Genomic DNA, 20,157 nt, shown 5'->3' with positions numbered 1-20,157 from the left:
ATTCGATAATATTGGCTGCGGATACAGTAACCCTTGACTCGTGAGCCCAGTTTTTGCTAAATTTTCCATAAATTAACATAAAGTAGACCTATATTATTTTAATATTTTAGACAGATTTATTTGACTTCTGGGTAAGGGTAGAGTTCCCTTGGAAATAAGCTCATCAACACGACGCACATCAACGCGCAATCGTTGGTAGGCTACACCACAACGTGGCTCCTTTACCAAAAATGTTGGACGCCCCTGCCTTATAAGCTCCTGTACAAAATCCCACACAACTTGTTTGGCTGGTGCACTAGTTGACATAAAAACGATGGAAAGGATGAGACACTCGATGGCCCGATTCGGGGACCTCTGTAACAATATGTTGTGATTAACTGCTGGTCTGAAATTGCCTTCTACTTCTACTTTACAAACTGCAAATAGCGAAAAGAAAGTAAATCACAAAATATTACTAAGTAGAAGTAGAGAAAAAATTAGATTTACTTGAGTAAATACTAGAAGTAGACGAAAATTACTTGAGTACTTTGAAAAAGTAGTACTTCGTAACTGACAACCTCTGTATATAACACAACGTGAAGGTATATATTCTTCTCTGCTTTATGCGATCATTGCAGTATCGGGCATAGGGTTGCATTTAAAACAAATGGTATTTTGAACAGTGTTTTAAACAAAGGCCTTTACGCGAAAATCGTGTCAGGCAAAATTAGCCGAATACTCCTTCTCCAATCCTATATGATTTCAATCGAAGTCGAGTATTTTAGAATCGTGTCCAGAATGCAACATCTCTGTAGCCTGAAACGGCTATCTTTTATACTAAATTTAGAAATTATCTTTGCAGTGCAAACCATCGGATGTTTTTATCATGCTATAACAACATCACTTTGATTTTGAAGCGATACCAATCTCTGCACATGACGGATTCAAATTGCTTATTATAATGCTCAAAAAGGTATATGTATAGAATTTTCGTTCTGCGACAGATTCATCAAGCACCCAGGGATTCCAGCTCACTTTGGGATTATTTTATGGAACGCCTAGTCCCAGAACACGGTGAGAATATAATCCGTGTCTTGTTTACGTGACAATATGGTGAAATCCATATTATTACCAGCAGAGGTGGTCAAAGTGATCAAGAAAGCTACTGAAGTAGAAGTAGAAGTAGCGTCGAAAAAAATCTTCTCGAGTACAAGTAGAAGTACTTCTTCCATAAGCAATCTAAAACTACTTGAAGTAAAAGTAGAATTGACTAACTTTAAATCTACTCAAGTAAGTAAGTAGTTGTAACAACGGCTGTAGTTAGTTCGCATGGATTGTCAAAAGCTGCAATTGAGCTATGCGAAAAGTGCAGAGCTTGATTCATATTGATGAATACCGGGATGTATCCAATTTTCAACAGCATAAGCATTCGTCCGCATCATGGAATGAAAATGATAGTATTGATTGATACGGAAATGCGATACTAGTCCTCTGTTTACTCGAACAGCCCGTTTTACAAAATATCATGGTATTGGCGCCCTCCCCCATATTATAAGGCCTGAAGTTTAGTTGAAGAGCAATCCGGAGAAGTTGTATCGGATACGGTGTAAACACTTTGCGCGATTAGTAAAGGTTAATAAAAGATATGGTGGATCGTAGAAATGCCATATTGTGTAGCTTTATCTCCTGAAATTAAAGGCATTACTACACTTGCTTAAATACTTCAACATATATGCTCTCCAGACAAAAGAACTGAAACTAATTAGAACCCAAAGTATTATGATGGGAATTGAAAGAAAAATATAAATACCACTTCTGAAGAGCTTCTTGGAGGTACAGAACTTCAATATACAATTAAATAGTATATTCATATTGAAATGAACCCGAATATTTTCGGCTGACACTCGTCAGGGGTAATCGTCAGCAACTAGTAGAGAATTGGAAAGAACATTGTATATCAACAATCGTATCACAAAATATGACGTCACCAGCATGAAATTTCGAATGAGAGAGCGTTCAATGTACTATTTTTAGGTGATACACGAACTCCTTTTGTTGACAGAGTTTTGGTTGGTGTATTTTGATAAAAGTTGATTCCAAGGCACACAAATGGAATTGTGAACGGCCTCGACCTACGATTCGAAATCGGTCGTCTCGATAATTATTCGCACAAATCGGATTATCCAACATCCCAATACCACTTCTAAAAGCGGAAAAGTTACTTCATGTTTTTAGTCCAGAAAGTTTCAAAAGTGGTATGCTAAATCAGGTCTAAAGCTGAAAAAGTCAGAGTCCTCTTTTCCAGATTAGGACACGCCGTGGACTGCTAGTTTACGATATGATAAGTGAATTCTAGATTGCGAAACATCAGTTTCAAACGTTGTGATGGGCCATATATCCTGTGATGAAATATTTCATATGGGCGACAATGCGGTGTGAACGGAACCTGTTACTCGGAGGAATCAATCGAACACTTCTTGGTCCAGTGCAGCAGATACGACGAACATCGAACTTCGCTTAAAGGAGCCGCCGATCAACTAGGCATATGTTTTGTACTGGACAATTTATTATATATAAAGTAATGGTGAATATATATATATATTCACCATTACTTTCGTGAAATCATATGGTCACTCCATATCCACTGTGCGCGACGAAAATTCTGGGCTTTACTCAACTTTTATGAAAATTAAATGTTGATGCTCCGTCAAAGCACCCTCGAAATTTCTCAGGCTATCTTCTTGAGTGGAGGATTAAACCACTTCTACTTGACAAACTGAAAATAGCGAAAAGTAAATAAGTAGACCACAAAATATTACGAAGTAGAAGTAGCGGTACATTAGATCTACTTGAGTAAGTACCAAAGTAGCGGAAAACTACTTGAGTACTTCAAAAAAGTGAAAGTACTTCGTTACTGACCACCTCTGATTACCAGGCACGTAATAATACACCTGGATTATCCATGGCGCAAAGCTATGTTTAGATGTGGTCAGTAACTCAGGATATTATACACCAAACTTAAATCAAGTTGAGTTTGACACCTCTTGGTCAAGGAGCTCCTGCCATATAGCCCAGTTCCCGTAATCTTCGTGGAAAAATTGTGTTTTTCACTGCAACTGTCGACCCAAACTGTAACTTATTTTAGATCTTTTATATATTTTGACATAACAAAGACAGTATCAATTCAATTCAATTCAATTTATTGCTAATAATTTCATCATTTCAATACACCACAAGACTGCGACTCTGCGATACAATGAAAGATAAGAAGGTGTCGAAACGACTTGAAGTAGTCTTCGAATCAGACACCCCCCTGACCTAGGCGATATAAAAAGTAGGCATGCACACTGCACAGTGCACACTGAATGAAAAATAAAGGAAGATAATATAAAAGGACAGTAAAAAGGTGGCATATGTCGGAAGGCGAGATCGATATGTCAGGTCGTGGTGCGGTAAAATAGATGGTTAATTTCGTTAAAGAAGCTATATTTACCCTATATTTTCAATTATCAATGTCAATTCCATATGACGTCACAATTGAATATTCGTGACGTCATTGCTTTAAAAACAAAAAACAATAAAAAACATGTTTTAAACAAGGGCCTCGTTCTAAACATGTTTGTTTTAAATTGATTTTTGTTTTAAACACAACCGTAATAGCGCATCTGCAATTTACGAAATACGCAACATAACAGTATCTTCAATGCGCTGTCTGCCTTTACGCATGACTATGTAATGACCAATTGATTTTCCACTTATTTCGGCCAAAGTGTCCGAATCATGTGAAGTAGACGGTATATGGATTAAAAATATATAACAGCTACATCAGAAAGGGAATGTATCTGCACTGCACTTCCTGGTCGCCGTCACAACTCCACGATTCATACCACGCCGACAGTTCGTGAAGTCGAGAGCGCATTGCTTCATTGCGCTACGATCGTCAGTGAGGCTAATTCTTCTGTGCCTTATCTGGCTATTGTTTCTCTGTAGCGACCTTATACATAAGAACGCGCAATATAAAAATCCTTGGCCATTTTGAGGAGATTCTGGTGCTCTGACAATATTGATAGTAGGCATTATGAGCTGTTTATGATGAATTTCGCTATCACAAATGAGGCAGGCTCGTCCGCGTCTCGTCTCTCCTTTCGCTCTGTATTTTCGGAGAATAAATAGGAAAATTGCGTGATTATACTAGTGTAAAACTTTCAAAATTAGTCATTCATGAACGGCGACAGAAAATATCAAAATCAATGAAAGTTTTCACAATTTTCTCTTACTCATCCTCACGACAGATGAGGCACAGCCTCACTTGCCTCCCGTGACCGCACGTCACTGATACCAAGTACCGAATATCACAATTCAATATTGTGCAGTACAAAATTGATGCATCGCTATTACAATAATAATAGTTATAATTACATTTCTAATTTACCAAGTGCCGAATCCAACATGTAGAATTCACTGGTGACTAGGGCTGGACACAATGATTCGAGTACTCGAATCTGAATCGAGTATTAAATTTAATGATTCGAGTCGAGTAGTAAAAGACGATTTTTTCGAGTACTGAAATTGTACGCTCCTCGCAACTGAAAGTTAATGAACTAACGAGAATTATAGTTTTGATAATATTTTCCACTGAGGAAGCCTTGAAACCTTGATTGACCGTGTCGCAGCATGATAGACATAGTACAAAGCTACGAACGTTACTGGAAATAACACATTTCCGAAGTCATGATCGTTCCACAACATTGTCAAGAAGTGCAATGAAGTCGGTATGGTCGAAAACATACCGAAGTATCATTAATGTGACGGGTAACAGGCATTATGTTCTTCGTGGTGGCATAAAAGGTACATATTTAAACTTTTACATAGTACATTCTGTTGTGACGTCATAATGAGTGATACTCGAATACTCGACTCGACTCGAAGCATTTTACGTGATTCAGAATCGAATCACTCAGGTACTCGATTTTGCCCAGCCCTACTGGTGACCAATTAATGAATTCTCTATAAATGACATTATGCACCAGTTGCTCAGCAGTCACCGGTATTGGCTTCATGAGATGATATTTGAGCGCGTGTTTTCTCAGGTTTGGCCAAATGTTCAGTGAAGCGACTTACCAAAATACCGGCATATAGGCTACATATGGTATATGCCGTATATGATCCTAATTTGAATGACAGTTAGCTACGTCAATTGTGTAGAAATTGCCCGAGGCAATTAATAGACAGTATACTAGTAAAGTCTGCGTCATTTTCACGTCAGGATTTTTACGTCGACAAAATATAGCCTACCAGGGTTCATATACCGTTCTAGAACAGGCAATTGTAATGAGTTACGGAATTTAGGTAACATATAGTAGGCCTATATATACACGTAGTTACGAGCAAAGTTATCAACGACTGAAGTGTAAGCATTAGCAATTTGAGCGATTTCACCTAATGTTCGACAATTTACCAAATATATCCTATGTATTATGTACTTCTAAGCCGATTTGTCATGCGAGATCCCGCCCCTTGGCTGGATATAATTGGCGGAATATAACTGGAGTATCCAGATTATTCTCCGTGTAGTGGCCTGTTATTACTGCACTGTTCTCAGCAATCATTTGTGTTACATTGGGTCGGGACCGCTTTCGGCGAAGATTGGTCTTCAAGTTCTATAGGGCAGTTAGATATAATTCCAACATATTATAGAGCGGGTTCGTGTAGCTCCGACACATCGATTCAAGTGGAAACAGTATAAGGATAGCATTGAATTAATATATCTAAAGCTAAACGCTCATTCCTATACCCGTAATAACCAGAGACACCTAGATCTGACAGTAACCCAGTAATATTACTGACCATTTCATGTCGCCAGCGTCCTGTTACATGTTATAACTAGGGCTGGGTAAAATCGACTACCTGATGAGTGATTCGATTCGGAGTAGACAGTAGAGAGAGTATTGAGCTTCGAGTCGAGCATACAAGTACCACTTGTTATGATGTCATATCACGATCAGTAAGACAGACGTGAAGTGTTCAAATATGTACCTTACAATACACGCATATCGTGTGTATTGTGTATCATGAGTCGGTGTATATATGCCGCAGAAACATCAAGGACAAACATAAACTACGTCCTTTCCTTTCCTGTAATAATGCCGATTACAATTATACTGCATAAAAGAATTTTGGGTGATTAAATCCCTGTAGTCGAAAACATCTGATGCTCAATTCGGATTTGAGTACTCCGATGGTTACCCATAGTCCTAACTGCAATGTACGAAAGACAGTGATTGTTGATATACGAGACGGATATGAATCGGCAAGCAGATCCTATTATTGTTGAGTTGTTGAATCCCATGAATGTCGAATTTATATTCGTTCAGTAACTAGCGCTTGCGAACGATTGTAGCAGAACTTGTGAGAAAATTTAGAAATTATACTGCGGTGGCGTGCAAGTAGAGGCGATCTTCTGTATCTGCTGGATATTTCTATTCGGCTTCTAGGGAACAGTTCAATCCACTATTGCCTCATACTTATCAATATGCCTATATGGCTGTCACCGGTCATACTTCATCGCATTTATTTTACGTTTGGTAACTTGTTGCCCTCTAGTTATAAGTAGGTGTTTACCATCGTCACGAATGGGGAACTAGGGATGAAGATCGTACTTCGCTAAGCGAGAAAAATACACGATATTCATTTAACGGATTTCGCTCTCCTTGCCGGACCTTACATTGCAATTCGAAGGCATGATCACAAGAAATCGAAAATCTCTTGCTGTGGGAATACTGGGCGTAGCAGTGTGTACAGCGTTGATATACAATCATTCTTCCAGAAGGTGAGATCATTGAAGTTATTGCGCTCATTAAATATATTTATGATAACTCCTGGATAATGGATATCCTTTTTACGATGGATGTAAAATAAGTTGAAAGGGTACTGTGTAATTAGCCTATATTAAGAGTCAATATCTATGAATGTAACAAAAATATACGCATTTAGGACGATTCGACGGAGCGAATTAGTTCAAGACAATAAGGAACATTTACCATTCGTACTTCAGCAGTCATGTTGCTACGATAAAAAGAAAACAACCACTGTGGAATATCCTCGGAACAGCGGAAATCTTCAGCGAAGTCCACCGTTTTCCAAATCTTCAAGTAGGCAGAAAAAGTTTAGCGCCGATAAAAGAGGTTGGAGTTACAAAGGGGACGGTCAATATCGATGCAGAGGTACGCTACCGTTTATGAACAGTTGACCACGGGTCATTCCAGAGACTTCGAAAATCGGAATAAAAATAATCATCACTGAATTTACCTTCCGGCACAATTCAAAAATAAAATTATGGCAACGGGCGCGTGCACGAAGGGTTATTATGTATGGATTACACGTTTTGTCAGAGGTGGGCAAACTGTAGAGGTTTATCTACACGCTCCTCCTCGCCATCTCATCCGTTAAATCGGTGTCTTTAAAAAGCCTAAAAGTGGGCCGTGCTACAAGCCAGCAGCAACGGAATCAAAAAATAACAAATATCGGCCTCGGTGTAAATGACCATTGTATTCGACAAACACCATGAATACCAAAAACAAACAAACGAGCAAAATGTGTCCCACGAGCGACTGTTCTGTGTAGGGTTGCATTTAAAACAAACGGTGTTTTAAAACACTTTCTTTAAGGCGTTTTAAACAGTGTTTTAAAAAAAGACGTATTTTTCAAGCTGTAAAATTATGCCATAATTATGTCAATACTTTAAAAATGCATGTTGTATGAGCCTACGGACAATTACCACCCGATGTAGCCGACGTATATCGATATAGGATGATTGGAGCCCTCAAAATAGTCGGTTCAACAGCAATAGTACATATATTTCGTCAAAGGAGCTATTTTTACCCTTTATTTTCAATTGTCAATGCCAATCAACTATGACGTCACAATTGAATATTTGTGACGTATTTCTTTAAAAAAACCATGAAAAACAATAAAAACATGTTTTAAATTAGGGCCTTGTTTTAAACATGTCTTTTTAAAATTGATTTTTGTTTTAAATGCAACCCTAGTTCTGCGGCAGGCGAGGACAATTCGGACTTTTTGTACATACTCAATATTCGGGTGTTAAGGAGATAAAAATACCACCATCGATTCAATTATCGTTGCGCCAACGTTCCGAGTGGAAGCTTCCCATAGTGGCAAATTGACCATAGACCATAGACCATAGACCAGGGGCGGGCAACTTCTCCAGTCGGCGGGCCGGACATAGGAAAATTAGGAACTTGGCGGGTCGGATTGCTGAACATTATTCGCCCATTTATCCATATATACAAGGAATAAATCGTATTTAATGACTGAATTTCAACGACAGCAATGTAACTTCAAAGCCATTTCTCGCCAATAATGACGAAGACAATGTGGATTTGAGAACAGCATTGTCATACAGGCACCACCATGTCTGCTTCTCTCTGATCAATCAACACACGGTGAAATCCTTAATTAAGATTTCAAGGCATTCGATAAGCCCGGTACCCCAAATTTACCAAGATATCAATTCATTAGGGTTTAGTAGGTGACGAGATAGCGAGGTTGTTCAACTGTGAGGCCTATTTTTATCTCGATATTGAATTCATGCGGTCGCGGCCTCTACGAAATTTGAAAGTGGCCCAGACCCGTGTTGAGTTGGCGACCCCTGGCATAAGCGATGTCTTACAGAAGCCTATAGAAGTGTGCCGTGCTACAAGTCGACGGTTGCGGAATCAAAAATAAGAAATATCGGCCTGGTGTAAATGACCATTAGTCGACAAAAACCATGATTACCACAAATGCCATTTGGGTTGAGTACATCGTAAATGCCGATAAGGCGATAAGTCTTCTCGATTCGACGAACTTACGCGTATAAGCTCCACCCTCGCTCGCTGCGCATACATGTGTATAATGAGTAATGACATACAGGCACTAAAATTTGACGTATGTAAGCAAGTAGTGGGGAATCTCGGAAGACTGGGGCCGCGGGCCCCTTTATCTTGTAAGACGGAAAACTGTCCGCGGGCCAGACAAAATCCCTTCACGGGCCGGATCAGGCCCGCGGGACGTATGTTGCCCGCCCCTGCCATAGACCAATATATAAACGAAGCACGATTCATGGCTGTTGTGCACAGGGTGCCGATTTATCTTGGAAATGTCAATTCCTTTTCTGGGTTTAGGTTTCGAAGCCAAGTCATAATCCAACACTGAAATTCATTCCGCATCATCACGTCTGAATCTGGCAATAACGTAATCATTCAAATGTTGTTCCACGTGCAGATGACGCCACATCATCTCCATAGGCACATCGGTGGTAACGATGCTGATACTGGTGATATGACAATAAACTGCGTTTCGTCATTCGCTCCCTACCAATACTCTGAAAGGTTTCATGACAATCGTAAGTTGGCACTGATTCCAACATGCCTAGCACGATTGCCCATAACCAGGTAGGCCTAGTACTCAAAATGTTCTTGGCTTTTCTTTGCTACCACGGGTATCGTGTCAGGCAAAATTAGCCGAATACCCCTCCTCCAATCCTATGAAGCCCAATCGAAGTCGAGAATTTTAGAATCGTGTCCGGAATGCAGCATCTATAAGCCTATTTTTTGTACTAAATTGAGAAATTATCTTTGCAGTGCAAACAATCGGATGTTTTTATCCTGCTCTAAAAAACCGCACATCTTCTTCAATTTTGAAGCGGTACCAATCTCCGCAAATGACGGATTCAAATTGCATATTACAATGCTCAAAAAGGTATGTATAGAAATCTGGTTCTGTGACAGATCCACTAAGCACTCAGGGATTCCAGCTCACGTTGGGATTATTTAATGCATGGAACGCCTAGTCCCAGAACACGGTGAGAATATGATTCGTGTCTTGTTTCCGTGACAATATGGTGAAACCCACATTATAACCAGACACGTAATAATACACCTGGAATTACCCATGGCACACATCTATGTTTAGATGTGCTCAGTAGCTCCGGATATCATACAGTACACCAAACATAAATCAAGTTGTGTTTAACACCCATGGTCAAGGCGCTCCTGCCATATAGCCCATGTTCCCGTAATATTCGTAGAAAAATTGTGTTCTTCACTGCAACTGTCGACCCAAACTGTAATTTATTTTTGGTCTCTTGTATATTCTGACATAACAAAGACAGTATCATATTTTAACAAGCGAGAATTATTAGATACGCCAGAACAGTATTCACCAAATCTTTTTACATAACATTTCACTTTGGACAACATTTCAGGTACCATACTCTCCTGATCCCTCAAAAACATGTTATGCTTATTGCATATACAAACTACGTTGACGCTTATTATGACCATTGTAGGTTGATCTAATTCATAGTCATCAAGGTATGCATTTTGTCCGTCACAACTCTTTAGTAAGGACAGGGAGGTCGGAATTAAATAAAAGGCAACTTCCCTACTAACACCACATCGTGTCTCGTTGTGGCACGTAAGCATTAAAAACTCCATCCTCGATGTTAAAAAGTAGACCGCTGGGTGTTCAGGATCTACGCTCTAGCCCAGTGGTTCTCAACCAGGAGGGCGCGTAAAAGCATCTGAAGGGGGGGGGCGCGAAGAAGCGGTCAACTAGAAAAATATTTTGCTCTCTGCGCGATTTACCTCCAATTCACGCGTGTTTCTCTATAATTAGACCGAATTTCATATTTTTTTAAAATTATCTTATCAACAGTCATAACCTTCCATGCCATCAAACAATCTGTTGGGGTTGCTAGCATCCCGGTTGGATTTTGTGAGATGACGATAAGGGGGGGGGGGGGGCGCGAAATTGTTCACTATCATAAAGGGGGGCGTGTCTTAAAAAAGGTTGAGAACCACTGCTCTAGCCGCTCGAAAGACCTCGCTGGCTAATATAATTCTGTTCGGTATTTGATTTATTTATTTATTAATTTATTGGTTAGAAAACTGATTGTTGCATAACAATTAACATCCGTGCAGTACGATGCTGACTAATGACCATGTCCGATTGGATACGCTTTGTACGTCGCGAAAGACGTGACCAAAATCATATTCATATATATACATATACAATACATATACATGTTCACAGCGCACAAACGGAACTATTGATTGACGGATTTCCCAAACATATTTCTATAGCGCAGAACGCCATCCTTCATCGCTCTGTTTGTAGCGAGCGCCATATTCCAGGTCGCTAACACATACAGGGGCGTTGGCAACCACTTTGGGGACCACTGCGCTGGAACATATTTGACACTTCATGTTCAATTGCTCATGCCGGGTCGACAGCCATACGTGACGAGTGTCATCATTCATGATCGACAGAATTAAATTTTAGATCATGTCAATATTACCACAAGTATTGAACCTGTAGTTATTGTGACTAAATCAAGTTAAAGTATGAACAGCAATCCCCAAAACTTGTCCAAACTACTTCAAGTAGAAATAGAAAAGAGTAGGCTTGGACAATGCTCATGTAGTGTGAAAAGTAGATACGGAGTTCTCGGAAGGTATGAATAGCAAAAATTATAGGTGCAGTGTGAATCAATGTAAGTTTGTCTAATATAAATCTTTTTTACGTCATTGGTGCAACTGCAATGCATTAACAGGTTTAAACTCGAGCGGTTGTTTAATATCTGACTGATTTCGTTTTTTAACAAACTTTGAAGTACATTTGTAGAGGATAACACACTGCTGATTCTCCAGGAGCTCGCTATTAGCACGCAAAGCTGCCAATTGTTCAATTCTCATATGTGAGTTTGAGCACTAATGAGCCGAGTTAGTGCACAAAGTCAAATGTCTCATCAACTCCGATAGTATTTAGTGGCGTTGCGGTATAGCACTAACAGGAATAACCAATAAACACAGGTACATTCAAGTAACATAAGTAATTTAGGTCAGTGGTTCTCAACCTTTTTCACCTCGCGGACCGGTAAAAATTCAAAAAATGTCTGGCGGACCGGTGAACTTTCAAAATTGAAATGAAGCCAAAATGTAAAGTATGCAACCGTTTTTTGCAATTATATGGTGCTAGAGAGCGATATTTAGAGGGTTTTGATCGTATTTAATTATATTCATGATGGCATCCACGTGATTTTATGGTAGTGAGTCTGCCGAGTCGAGGTAAAATTGCCTTGTCCAGATAAACGTGCTACCGCCGAGAGTCCTTTACAGTCTTTCGCGCCGAAGGCCGTCGGTTTAACCGACCACGCCAACTCTAATAATAGTCTTCTCTTTGACAATATCGAGCGATGAAGGGTATCGGAGTCGAACCAAGCACTTTGTCGTGCTACATTGCTCATTGCCCACTGCCACCAGACGCAGGCTACTCTGGCAACTACCTATACGAATACAATGCGTGCTGCAAGAAAACACATTACAGCAGCTATACCGCCCATCCGCAAATCCGAGCCGAAAAAGCACTTCGTCAGCCCATCCCCAAAGACGCTGGTCTTGGGATCCCCACAGGGCGATAAGTCAAACTTCCGGGTGCTTCACCCCCAGACCCTACCATTGGGTGGATGTTTTCACCTGTACTTGTGAGCACATCCATTCTACTCAGCGTAAGCAGAGAGTTTACGTAGCTTAATCGCGCCAATAGAATCAATCAATCAATCAATCAATCATTTATTTGTCACACCAGTGAAAATCCGGTACGGACCAGGATGACGACGAGGGGCCGCAAGGCCTTAGTACACAGTCGCCACCTGAAGGAGTATACACATTATATAAAGAAAATTTTCGATCATTCACGAGTGAAGCAGTTTTCTCGCGGCCAAATTTTTGGCCCAAGCTTGATTATGTGTTGGTGCGTCGTGGCGTGGTAATGGCTGATGCCAAAATACCAATAAATCATTACGTATTTCTCAGAAAAGGGCACCTAATAAGCAAGACATTTAGGGATACTAAATCGTGAAAAGCGCGAAAAGAAATTGAAAAATGTTAGAAAAAGTTTCAAATAAATACGCTATGATTTATGTTCATTTGCGAAATAATTTTGAGCCCTATTCAAGCTCGGCCCCTCTCCAATTGGGCGGTTTGTGGTGCCCCAGTTACGGTCCTGCACAAAATGAATGAATCGAAAACCAATGATCAAACTGCGCTGTTTAGCGAGGAGTCGGCTCGTATCTGTTCTGTGTACTTGCCGCTCGCATATCGTCAAATGACACGTCTTGAACTTCAAGTCAAATCGAACATGTTTCCAGCCCTAATGCTACCTCAGGAAGTTATCAATCAGTTTAAAATTTGATGTTTTATTTATTTTATCAATGAACAAGCCTTCAACATTGCATCTTGAAATTAAAGTATAAAATTCTAATATGCTTGGCGGACCGGCAGGAATGTCGTCGCGGACCGGCGGTTGAGAACCACTGATTTAGGTGGTAGCCGTGTAGTGAAAAACAACTTGGAGGTACGCCATGTGTTAAAAATCGAATTAGTGCTGGCACCGCTGGTACACGTTGGGAAAGAATTTGAGAAACACTGATATAAGAGATGCTCGAATTAGATGTGATAGCGATCCTTTCCATTGGTTACTTCAGCCCTGTTAAACTTATATATGTCTTGTCCAGGGTGAAGCAGAAGAAATTTGTCTTTGCTGGAATAAGAAACGGAAATGAATGTATTTGTAGCTACTATCCCCGTGCATTCATCGCCATAGAAGAAGGTGGAAATAAATGCAAATTACCTTGCGTTGGTGATGAATCAAGAATGTGTGGTGGCTACAGAGACCTAACGATGGTATACCTAGTGAAATCACAGTGTAAACCAGGTAACCCAATATGTATTCTTTGTCTGTTCAATAAGGCCTTGGCATGAATGAGTCTTTTAACGAAGTATTTGAAAAAGGTAGTTATAAAATTGTTACTTTATTTAAAAAAACTCATTAAATTTGGTACTCAATATTGAACAAGCATACCATTATTACCGATTAAACTGAATTTATTAGCATCAAGAATCAACTTTAGCAGATACGATTATGAGAAGAATTCATTGTTTTTCGAGCATTATGTTGATAGACGTAATTTAATATATGTACGTGTTGTGCTACTATGGTGACGCTATAATCATATAGTTGGTATAGTTATTGTTATCCCACATAGCACCATCACCACTGGCATTTACAGAAAGAAGGAGCGGGGTCCTGTGTGCCCAAACACTTTGACATATTAACGTCACGTTTGAATAACTAAATGCCACAATGTTTTTGTTCGATAAATTTCGCCTAAATTTTCAACTGGCCCTCTAACATTTTCACCCTGGCTACACTTCTGATGAATCGCTGCTTACTCGAATCGTTCCAGCTGGTCCGCTTGCCAATATTGTGAACGAAAAGTCGGTGATTGGATGCTATCGCAAGCCTAATAATCTCCGCGCATTCATGGACGAGTACTCCGTCATTGGGGACATGGTCGTAGCGCGATGCCTGCTTCAATGCGAGTATGTTGGCCTGGTATTGGCTATTCCGACAAACACGAATGTTTGTTACTGCGGCTTGACTACCGCAAAGTAAGCACAGTCTGATCTGCAACCTAAGTTAATCTTTATCTGTTATCAACATTTGCGTTGCAGGTTCGACTTGTCTCGACCTGTGAATATGACTCGATGTTCAGGGAGCGATCGGAATTACGTTATTGTATATCGCACGAATAGTGAAGACAAGCGGTGTGAGCATAAACGATTTTTGAAAGTAGGGGAATTGGATCGGAAAGTCGGCCTGATCAGTTTTCCCGGGTCGGGTAATACCTGGATCCGGCACCTACTAGAATCCGCAACTGGGATTTACACGGGAAGCGTATTCGGCGATCCCTTTCTTGTCAACGGGGGTGAGTAGGTATCAGCGGTTTGGGCCGAATTTTTTGCAACACAACTCATGTTCACTTCTTGGATGAAGCTCGTTGCGAACATAGGGAAAACTTATGTCGTCAAATTGTTGATTCCAAATACCATTTTTCGAACGTGTGGTTGCACATGTGAGGAAAGATAAACAAAATGAAGCATTTGCTTTCTCTGTTACCGTACTTTCATCAATTGTGACTTCACCATGGTGAAATTCAAATTTGAGTGTGATATGAGCAGAGGTGTTCGAAGTACTCAAGTAGTTTTCCTCTACTTCTGGTACTTACTCAAGTAGATCTGATTTTCGCTACTTCTGCTTCTACTCCGTAATATTTTGTGATCTACTTACTTACTTTTCGCTATTTTCAGTTAGTCAAGTAGAAGTAGTTCAATCTTCCAATCAGGAAGATAGCCTGTGAAATTTCGGGGCTGTTTTCACGGAGTATCAACATTTAATTTTCATAAAAGTTGAGTAAAGCCAAAAATTTTCGTCCCGCTTCGCGCGCAGTGGATACGGAGTGACCACTATGATTTCACAAAAGTATCGGTGAATATAATTTAGGTCGCGGGTTGGCGTGGTTCCGTTTACATCACATTGTGGCCCTTCGCCTATATGAAATAATTGACCACATTATATATGGCTCATCATAACGTTTGAAACTGATGCTTCGCAATCTAGCATTTACTTGTCATATCGTAATCTAGCATGTCCATTGTCCATGGCGTGTCCTAATCTGGAAAAGTGGAGTCTGACTTATTTTTAGTTTTAGAGCTGTTCCAGCATACCACCTTTGAAACTTTCTGAACTAAAAGCATGAAATACATGTTCCACTTTTAGAGGTAGTATTTATATTTCACTTTTAATTCCCAGTATCACATACTTTGAGTTATAGTTAATATCAGTTCTTTTGTCTGGATAACATACATGTTGAAGTATAAAAGCAAGTGTAGTAATGCCTTCAATTTCCGGAAATAAAGCTACACAATACGGCATTTTTACGGTCCACCATATTTTTTATTAACGTTTACTAATCGCGCAAAGTGTTGACACCGTATCCTATGCAACTTCTCCGTATTGCTCTTCGACTAAACCACGGGCCTTATAATATGGGGGATGGTGCCGTATCATGCTATTTTCCAAAACGTGCTGTTCGAGAAAACAGAGGATTATTATCGCATTTCCATAGCAATACTATCATGATGTGGATAAATGCTTATGCTATCGAAAATTGGATACCTGTTGGTATGCATCAATATGAATCAAGCTCGTCACCTTTCGCATAGCTCAATTTGCACCTTTTTACTATCCATGTCAACGAACTAGGATCGTTTTCACAACTACTTACTTACTTGAGTACTTTTAAAGTCAGTCAATTCTACTTCTACTTCAAGTAGTTTTAGGTTGCTTATGGAAGAAGTACTTCTAATCGTACTTGAGTAGATTTTTTCGTCGCTATTTCTACTTCTACTTGAGTAGCTTTCTTGACTACTTTGACCACCTCTGGATATGAGCTTTGAACACCGCTGTTCCACCTTATTGGCTGTGCAAAGTGGGCGTAGGCTATATTGTGATGTAAACTTTCATGTAGCTCTGCGGGCGGAAGTTGGATTGATTAAAGAGTCGATGATCGCGTTCATCAGGATTTAAGAACCTAGGATTAAGCTGTGCAGAAAGTTCGAGTTACATTTTAACCTCATGATTTATCAGACCTGGACAAACTGTACAGAACACTGCGTAAAATTCATACGCAGAAATATATCCGATAGTGACCGTAACGATTGTCTCATGGGTAATGGCTTCACTCAACAATCGAACAATCAACGAATTATGCACGCACGATTGCAGAGCAGACATCTTATCTATATCGAAACCGTTGCGGCGCTGTGTCGTATTACTGATTGGGCACGACTTTCATCTCGCGATGACGATAGGTCTACCTGTTACAATCGCAGCATATATTACCAGCAGCCTGCCATTCCATTCAACAACCTGACCACTGACAGCCATTTTCGCACTATGATGCAACCAATGATATATATTTATCGGATATTGGATATATATCGGATATATAGGCTATCATTGGAGGCAACAGACAACATTGCACGCACCACTTACTTGATTGACAAATTCGGGACACCTCCGGTAATCATCGCCCGTAACCTTATCCGACGTGCGTCCCGATTAACAGTTTTCAATCACAAGATTAGCATTCACCCGGATCAGCTAACTTTATGATCTCCGCCTTGAGTGTTGTGTTCTTCAAGTGCCAGACCTGCTATTAAAGCGTTGATGAGATGCAGAACGCAATATATATCCAATTGCAATTTGGCAGTTCGGGCTTTTTTGCTCTTATGTTGAATATAATTATTTTCATGCTCGAACAAAGCTAAAACGAAACGAATCAGTGGCATTATTTCTGTAGGCTTTTCATATATTTCCAGAATACCTTGGGAATCGCACCATCCCTATTCTTTTTTATTTACAGGCTTCATGGGAGAGTTGCTTCCACCAGAAGATTACAGAGTAGCGGTGGTTAAGAGTCACCATCAACATAAGATACGTAGAATGGAATATCTCACCGCCCTCATGAACGTATATAGGAATCCTTATGACGCTATATTATCGGAATATAACCGACGAAAACAAGGCCACACCGGAGCCATAGATGACCAAAGTTTCGACCTGGAAGGTAATTATTCACATCCGAAATGTAGATCACACCTCGTTAAATAGTGAGTACTGAGTATACGCCTGGTTAGCCCCAGATATAAGTATTTTAAGCTATCGTGAAGTAGTAGGGCATTTGGACACACAGTCCAAAACTATACATATACATTATACAGCTATATAGTTTTTTTTATACTATTCAGCCCTCCAGTTTACCGGACCACGACTGGACATATCGATCTCGCCTTCCAACACATGCAACCTTTTTTGTCACCTGTCTTTTTATAATACCTTCTTATTCTTTTCATTCAATGTGCGTTGTGTGCACTGTGCACAGGCCAGGTGGGTGTCTGATTTCGAAGACTACTTCAAGTCGTTTCGACACCTTCCGATTTTTCATTGTATCGCAGTATTGTGGTTTCTTGAATTGAATTGAATTGAATTTACCTGAGTATAGGCCTTCTACTCTACTCTGTAGTTTTGCTTCTCAGTCCATTAGAGAACAGTGCGTGTGGTCTCTGGCGTGCATATCACATATAATAAATGTTAATTATTTACATGTAACAGTGGCCGGGATTGATGTCGCGCCATTACAGAGCTTGTATTTTATGCTCATAGGCGTTGAATATTTATGTAGGCTATCCTCCTCATCGCCACACATTTTGTGTTGGCAATGGTTCACTAAAACCTAGAGCAAAATTGGGCCATGTGATAAATTTCTAGAAAACGCACTCAGCAGCAAACGTGTGAGCCACATTACCATAGATTTCGAAAAGTATGAAATTAAAACAACTGTAACAAAGGTTGTTTCGACGTAACTCAGTACTGACTATAGAGCAATGATCAAGTCTATAACATGCCAAATGCTTTTTCGGCAGACTTCAAGGGGATATCTTCCGGATCTTTTTCGGCGAAGTGGCGCGTGACGACGAAAATCGTACTCGAGAATAAACTTCCCAACTACGTTTTTTCATACGAAGATTTGGTCGCAAACACCCTGTCAATATCGGGACAAATGGCGCGTTTCGTTATGGGAGACGCAATCAGCGACGCTGAGCTACGATCGAGACTCTTGTGTATGCGTCTCTCTTGTACGGGAGAGTTTAAAAGAAAGAAAAGGACACGCAGTTTCGATCCATATTCACGAAAAGCTAAATTAGTCGTAAATAATGAGATCACGCAACTAGACAATGTTCTACAAAAGTTCGGCCATGCTTCCATAGCTGGTTACCTTCGACAAACTACCGACGGAGAGGAATAGGCACAACCATGGCGGTATTTAACCTGCTTTGCCCTTTCCGCCTACAGATTGGACGCACAACATGTAGGATATGCTGTGACCACCACATTGGATAGAGGCCCCGGGACGACTGTGTAGTTTGGTGGCAGGAAGTTTACTGTGATCTCGCTTGCTGCAGACCAGCACTCACCGTTAATAAATTTGCCATCATGTTTTGTATACCGGTGCATTTTTCGCCATACTAGAACTGGCGCAAATGTAGATTAACTCAATCATGTGAGAAAAATTAACTGCGTCAAATAATTCGCGGTATGAAAATCTGAATGAAACGGAACTACAGTACGTCCGTAAGATGCCAATCATTCATGATCAGACGAGTTGAGTCTGCATCAACGGAGTGTTAAAATAGCATTACCATTAAAATATACTTTCACACAAAAGAAAAACTTCAAAATGAATATTTATTGCTTCTATCTACTTCTGCTGTTCCCTTACAGATGCTAGTTCAGAAATGCGAGGCCTCACCTTGAAAACATCAGTATTGTTCGGTCGAAACGCAACAGAGAGATACGAATTGCTTAACTTAACTTAAGTGAGTTTATAAGTAGGCTATTGGAGATCGAATTGGCATTTCAGAAGGACGGAGTGTCAATTTTGAACCCCATGCAACCTCCTCTGCGTACGACTTACCCCGTCAACAAACACAATGCGACTACTAGATGGTCGGGCCTATGATAGCCATGAATGGCGTTTCATCGCATATCATATGAGTGGAGTGTGTGTCATTGACCTTCACCGGAACCCCTGAGGCATGCCTCATTTGTGCGGCCGTGAACACGTAGTTCAATGTTGGCGGCCGTCGACTGCAATTTGAATTTATGAATTTACTCCCGATTTCTTGATAGATTTTAATTATTCTTGAAATTTTCTTCCCGCAACACGCGATTCAATGTGACTTCATTTTTCGATTTTAATAGAGTAGGGCCCTTTGCAATTAGAGCCCCACATTACAGATTAGAACAGCAGAGGAAAATGATACGCCCCATATTGAAATACCAACTAGGAATTGCGTACTCCTCACTATACCCAGCACAATCCTGATGGGAGGTCAAGAAATAACAGCATGCAACAAAGTGGCTAATAACAATTGTCCCACCCGAAGATGCATCACTATTTATAACTTGCCCTAAATTTTTGAAAACACCCCCTCCATCAACTCTACCGGTGAATCTAATCACATCCATGAGTTGAGAAAGGACAAATGTTTGCTAGTAACATGTAAAACTACCAACATTAATCACGAAATTCATTACTAGTACCTGAAAAAAAAAACATTTCGCGATTTGCGCGACAAAGTGCATTCCATAACATGACCAGTGACCACTCGCGATTTCGGTGCGTATACAGCTGTAAGCCTGTATGAT

General features: G+C 40.2%; 1 protein-coding gene across 1 annotated transcript; it reads left to right on the top strand.

Annotated features, from left to right (window-relative positions):
• The first annotated feature begins 6,226 nt into the window (after nt 1-6,226).
• LOC145433776 (sialate:O-sulfotransferase 1-like) lies at nt 6,227-20,138 on the top strand. The gene is made up of 8 exons (XM_080310980.1): nt 6,227-6,808; nt 6,973-7,202; nt 9,624-9,741; nt 13,559-13,758; nt 14,291-14,495; nt 14,559-14,812; nt 17,312-17,515; nt 18,372-20,138. The coding sequence occupies exons 1-8, from the start codon at nt 6,720-6,722 to the stop codon at nt 18,752-18,754; spliced, it is 1,683 nt and encodes a 560-aa protein (XP_080167106.1). The 5' UTR covers nt 6,227-6,719; the 3' UTR covers nt 18,755-20,138.
• Nucleotides 20,139-20,157: the final 19 nt, after the last annotated feature.

This window comes from Botryllus schlosseri, chromosome 2 (genome assembly GCF_051294905.1).
Source record: "Botryllus schlosseri isolate E-star chromosome 2, Bs_hap1, whole genome shotgun sequence".
Classification (NCBI taxonomy): Eukaryota; Metazoa; Chordata; class Ascidiacea; order Stolidobranchia; family Styelidae; genus Botryllus; species Botryllus schlosseri.
This window is presented reverse-complemented; position numbering and strand designations above follow the sequence as displayed.